The 6,236-nt window shown below is 43.2% G+C and overlaps 1 protein-coding gene across 1 annotated transcript; it reads left to right on the top strand.

Annotated features, from left to right (window-relative positions):
- The first annotated feature begins 1,505 nt into the window (after nt 1-1,505).
- On the top strand, nt 1,506-2,144 carry LOC107103051 (myosin light chain 1, cardiac muscle-like). Its single transcript, XM_015402566.1, has one exon. The coding sequence runs from the start codon at nt 1,518-1,520 to the stop codon at nt 2,109-2,111; it is 594 nt and encodes a 197-aa protein (XP_015258052.1). The 5' UTR covers nt 1,506-1,517; the 3' UTR covers nt 2,112-2,144.
- Nucleotides 2,145-6,236: the final 4,092 nt, after the last annotated feature.

Below are 6,236 nucleotides of genomic sequence, written 5' to 3'. Positions count from 1 at the left end.
ACCATGGACTGTTCTCCCTGCTGCCCTCTGGGAAGAGGCTTCCCAGCATTCAATGCAGGACCAGCAGGTTCTGCAGCAGCTTCTTCCCCACCACCATCACACTGAGGAACTGCTGAGAAAACTCTAAATCACAGACTCTGCATCACACTGATGACACCAAACCAACAATACTGCAGATTAGCACCATAGATATTAATGCTCTGAACTTTCATATGTTTACACACTGATTACATTTGATCACTGCTGCACTTTATGGATGGAAATGTTAATTTCACTGCTAAGCTGCTGCTCATTTACTGTCTGAAAGCTAAATAAAAGGACATTAAAGTTGTCTTTAAGTCTAAGTGTTGGCAAAATAAATCATTGCGATTATCACAAATCAAGTCATTAACTAGAAGACTTTTTGAAGAACAAACTTATGTTGAATAAACGGCATTTAATCAATTTATCTTTTTCCTCAATTGGAGTTATTTTTCTTTTAATTAGATTATCATGATTTATTTTTTCTAACTTGATTGATTTTGGCAATGGAGAATATCTGGATGCATCTCCTCAACACATCAGAATCTGAGTTACAAAAAACAAAACATAAAGACCCAGCAGAACCGTTTGACGGTGGATCAGAACCCTTTGTAGCTTCAGAAGCTAAATGTTTAAAAACGTTTGTCTCATTGCATAAAGATGAAGTATGGACAGCCGTCCGTTTAGAGACCCCGAGGACCGTCCTTATCTTCCTGGAATGTTAATGTTGATGTTCTCAGCATGGAGCCGAGATAAAGAGACAAAAATAATGTTTAGAGGACAGAGGATAGATACACAGGCTAAAATAAGAGCTGAAGGAGTGAAGGGTGGTGAGACAGAGCCTGCAACATCTGCTGACATTAACCCGTCTCCAGTTGACTGCAGAACAATCAGCAGGGGGCAGCAGTAGCATCGCCGTTGGGTTACAACAGCAGAGGATTCTAAAGAACTGCAGACCGTTCTCCTTCTGTTCGCACAGGTTCTCACCGAGTGAAAATGGTTCAATCTGAGGACCAGTTTAACCAGTCTGAACATTTCATCTTCATCAACACCACAGTTTCTGAGTGGGTGGCAACATCAAAAAGAGGTTGATGCTTGAACCTTTCAGCTAACCAAGAGGCTAAAGCGCTGTGATTAGTTTGGAGAGCTTGTGGTAAACAGGTTCTGCTCTCAGACCTTCAGAGCAGCTTCAGGTCTCTGAAGCCTCCAGCCCAGGTTCTGTTAAGAGTTCTGCACAGGTTCTACGGAGGCCTCAGTGAGGCCAGACTTCACAGACATAGTTGCATCTGAGGAATGATGATGTGTCACAGCCTGAGCTGCTTCTGCGAGCTCCATATCTCCTGTCTCTTATCTATTGAGTGTTTCTATTTCAGCTCTCTACCATACTTGGTCAGCTTTCGCTGCTTGGTGCTCGTGTCCCTCCTTCTGGCTTTCCAGTCCGTCTGCTGGCCGGTATAAAACAGGCTGCGAGGTGCTCCCTCCATCTCTGCTGCAGCATGGCTCCAAAGAAGGTGGAACCAAAGAAGGTGGAGGTGAAGAAGGTAGAAGCAAAGAAGGAGGAGCCCCCACCTCCTGTCAAGCCAGTGGAGCCAGAAACCAAACCTCCAGAGGTGGACCTGAAGAGCATAGTGGTGGAGTTCTCCCCTGACCAGATTGAAGAGTTCAGAGATGCCTTCTCTCTGTTCGACGAGACGCCTGGCGGCGAAATGAAGATCACCTACGCTCAGTGCGGTGATGTCATGCGGGCGCTCGGACACAACCCCACCAACAGCGAAGTACTGAAGCTGCTGGGGAGGCCCAAGGCTGAGGAGATGAATGTGAAGATGCTAGACTTTGACGGCTTCCTGCCCATGCTGCAGCACGTAGCCCGGTCCAAGGAGCAAGGCAACTTTGAGGACTTCGTCGAAGGTCTGAGGGTCTTTGACAAGGAGGGTAACGGAACTGTGATGGGGGCGGAGCTTCGTCACGTCCTGGCCACGCTAGGAGAGAGGATGACCGAGGATGAGGTGGACCGTCTCATGGTGGGACAAGAGGATGCCAATGGACATATCAACTATACAGAGTTTGTCAAGCATGTCCTAGCTGGCTGAACCCAGAGGGAACGTTGGTCCTTCTCCAATAAAACCTCTGACTCTGACTTCTGACTCTTGTATTTATTGTGTCAGACTGAGGTTCTGAGTCCGAACCAGTGATTAAAGTAGATGTCCTGACAGTAGTAAATGAAAACATGTCTGCGGTCAAAGAGCTGCACTTATAATAATAATACATTTTATTTAACAGCGCCTTTCTTGACACTCAAGGTCACTTTACAAATAATACAAAAGATAAATAAAAAGAGATTAAAAACACTAAATACAGATACAGGAACATAAAAAAAAAACAATCATGGATAGGGAAAAGAGCAGTGTATTCACAGATAAGCGATCTGGAACAGATGGGTTTTGAGTCTGGCTTTGAATAAGTGGAGAGAGTCAATACTGCGGAGGTCGGGAGGAAGTGAGTTCCAGAGCTGGGGAGCAGAGCGGCTGAAGGCTCTGCTCCCCATGGTGACAAGTCGAGCTGGGGGTGCAGTGAGGTGGATGGAGGAGGAGGATCTAAGGGAGCGGGAGGAGGTGGCAATGTGAAGGAGGTTATAACCAGGTTTTACAAGGAAAGAAAACCTCATTAAGCAGGATATAGATGGTTCCTCCTGTTAGCAAACTAAATGTTGTCTGCTTCATAAACACAGTTAAACCTGAGCATTTTTAACAAAAGGTCTCAGAGCTTAAAATCCACATTTTTTAGATCTTCAGAACACAGAACAACTTCATGGTTCCGTATCAGCAGAGTCTGTAATGACAGTAATCAGGGTGTTTGGCCAGCTCTGCAAAAACTGAAGATGTCTGGTCCCTTCCTGCTCTGCAGTAACAACACCGCGACACATGGACTATTACCGTCACTACATGGTTTTCAGTCTGAAATGCAATGAAACTTTCTTTACAGATAAAAACAGAAAGCAGTCCAAGTTTAATTGGAATCAAAAATAAAGATGCGGCAGAAACACAATAAACAAATATCAACTATTTGAATGTTTTTTGCAGAACTAATCAGTGAGAATTAATGAGAAAACAGATTAATTATAACAGTGAAGGAAAAGATGCTTCCTTTCAGTCGCTGAGCTCAGTAGGTAAAATAAGAGCAGGCATTTCATACACGTCCCCACATCTAAAAGACAGATATTAAATTCATCTGAAGCAGAGACCAATCCTTGAATGAACTGTATTATAACAAACTTATACCTTTAGTTTGAAAAAAATAATGGCTCTTTAACAGAACACTATGGAAAGTGGTGGATTAGTGGTTAGGGGCATACAGCTTTGAATCCGCCCAATCACAGACACTCTGGTTTAGCAGTTCAGTCGATCACCCTTGAAGGGGGTTTGGGTCCAGCGATGACCTGACAGCTGATGCGGCGTGCGTCACTCTGAGTGTCCCCGGTGCTGCAGCTCAGGAGGATTAGCAGGAAGCTGATCCTGGTCAGGGATACAGAACAGGCAGGATCCAGGCTTCCAGGCATCGTAGAGCTCCCAGGCAGGTTCAGAGTCTGACAGGATCCGGAAGGAGCAGACAGGATCAGGTGCATCAATTGGGCAGGCTCAGTGGTAGAGGGTAGCAGAGACAGGACGTGGAACCAGAACTTGATGCAGGACCTTTAAACTGGTCTCCTCCTTGGAGCCAGGCTTACTGGAATAAAAACTGATCCTCCCCGCATAAAGAGCCGAAAACCCTGAGGACTCAGCAAGGGAGGAACAGTGGACGATCAGGAGACGAGACAAACACAAAAACCCTCTTTCCACTGGCCGCCAGGATCCAGGACTTGACCCGTGGAATAAAACTAAAAACACTCAGACTAACAGGAAAACAAATGAAATGATCTGGCCCCGGAAGCTTAGGCTGAACTGAATATAAAGCAAAGGAAACAGGTGTGAAGAATAAATGATAATTAAGGCTGGAAGGGAAAACGGCAGGTGAAAGAAATAAACAATTAAGGTAGAGCAATCAGGCCAGATCATGACAGGCAGTGTGCAAAATACCTGTCAATAATTGGGGGGGTCCCCATCTCCCGATTGTTGCGCAATACCGACCTAAATTTTCTCAATATGCAGTAGGCCTATAACATTACAACGTCAAAGTCAGCTTTAATGTAAATTCTTCAGATTCACCAGACATACAAGGACTGGAGGACGTTTTTCATTCACCAATAGTGAAACAGATAAAGGCACAACTGATAAGATCAGTTCCTAATACTAACATTTAAACATTCAATTTTACAATAAAATATAAAATGTTCATTAATATAAAATATGCAATACTTATGCTAGTGCAAAAAGGCAGATGGTAATGGCAGCAGAAAAATATTATTACCAATTATGTAAGATATATTTGTAACAGTAACAGTGCAAAAGAACTGGCTGGACTTCTTGTGGTTGCCGTCCTGGTTTCCAGGAAGAAGAGAGGCGAAGTCCTGCTTTAATCCAGTTTCTGACGAATGGAACTGGGTCGAATTTGTCCAGAGGAGGTCCGTCGAGGTCCATAAACAGGAGCGAAGACCTGCTGTCTTCAGCAATCTGTTGCATTGCCCGTGTTATTAACTGCAGAAAAGCACAAGGCTAATTTACATACGTGAACAGGATTGGCTGGCTCCACTTGGCAAAAAACAGAACATATTTGTGAATAAAGGTTTTGAATTTTAAATACTGGACATGTTGTGCTTAAAAACATTTTAGTAACCATTAGTGACAAAAACATTTTTTTTATTTTTTTTTTACACAATTTAAGACCCCCTTTAAATGTTGCTTTTGAGGCTTTCGAGGGGTCTCTCATGGGTTAATGGGGGGGGGTTCCTAGCCCCCCGGACACCCCGTATTTCACACTCTGATGACAGGGATGGGTTAAATGCAGCAAGGGAATTTCATTGCTCCGTACTTGTGACAGTGGAAGTATAATAAAACACAGAAAAAAACAACATAAAGTTATTTCTGAAGCCGAACCCAGAAGCAGAGAAACTATAAATTAGGCCTTACAGGTGTCAGCTCGATACAACTGCAAACATCTGGACTTTTGGTTTAAAATTGTTTTATTATGCATGCTTGGGCTAAAAACCATATAAGTGCTGCCCCCTATAGGTTTAAATGTGGCATGTGCAGTTGATTTGTCATACTGGTTAATATTCTACATATTGAGAGATCACTTTTCTTCAGAGATGGGAACCAGGAAGTCAGAATGCCGTAAAGTTCCCCACTAGATGACATTCATTCATAGAGAATCTTAACAATGACCTTTAGACCATTCCATAATCTTTGGCATAAGTCACTGAGAAGCTCCTCAACCACAGGGTTCCCACACTGGAGGTTACAGGCACATCCTTTCCCATAGTAGATGTCATCAGAGTCTGGGACTTAAAGTGCAGAAAGTCTGGATTAGTTAAACCTGGTGTTGGTGTGTCCGTCGGTTTGTTACAGATAGAGAAAACTTAGTGGGTTCAAAAGATTTAGTTTTATTACAAACACCAGTGGACAGGGCAAGGGAAAATAAGGTAACAAAAGATCCAATTCAGTTAGGTCTGTGAAAATTAACTGAACTAAACAATCAGCCACATGGTTCCAGCTTCTGATTGGCTGGTCGTTCTTCAGGTAGAGCAGTTCAGTACCAGATGACGGCAAACAGTCAGAAACATGACTGGCTCATTCAGACCTCTTCAATAACCATTGGCTGGATCCACCTGTAGGATCCTCAGGTGGGAATTTCTCATCAGTCTTCATGTGGAGCTTCAGTTGGTTTTCATAGGACGATGACACAGCTAAGTTAGACCTTCAGGTCAAACTGAGAATGGGAATCTAGAGAGCAGCTCTTCATGACAACAGGGATCAAATCTTTATGGTTTAACTTCTCCAAAATCAACTCAGGTCCTGATTACACTTCTTGTATTTGATCAGGGCCACCGAGGGTGCAGACCAGGAAGCAGAGTTGTAGTTTAACACACATCTCTGAATCTTCTCTACTGTTACCCACTCTTTACTCCATCCAGACAGTGTCTTGCCCACGACCAAAATCTAATAAATCTAAAACATTAGCAAAGATTCCCAAAGGAGTAAATCATGATAATCTAATTAAAATCAAAATAACTCTAATTGGGGAAAAAGTTAAAACAATGAAATGCGGTCTGTTTAATATAA

Source organism: Cyprinodon variegatus, unplaced genomic scaffold (assembly GCF_000732505.1).
Source record: "Cyprinodon variegatus isolate N-32 unplaced genomic scaffold, C_variegatus-1.0 Scaffold1367, whole genome shotgun sequence".
Taxonomy (NCBI): Eukaryota; Metazoa; Chordata; class Actinopteri; order Cyprinodontiformes; family Cyprinodontidae; genus Cyprinodon; species Cyprinodon variegatus.
This window is presented reverse-complemented; position numbering and strand designations above follow the sequence as displayed.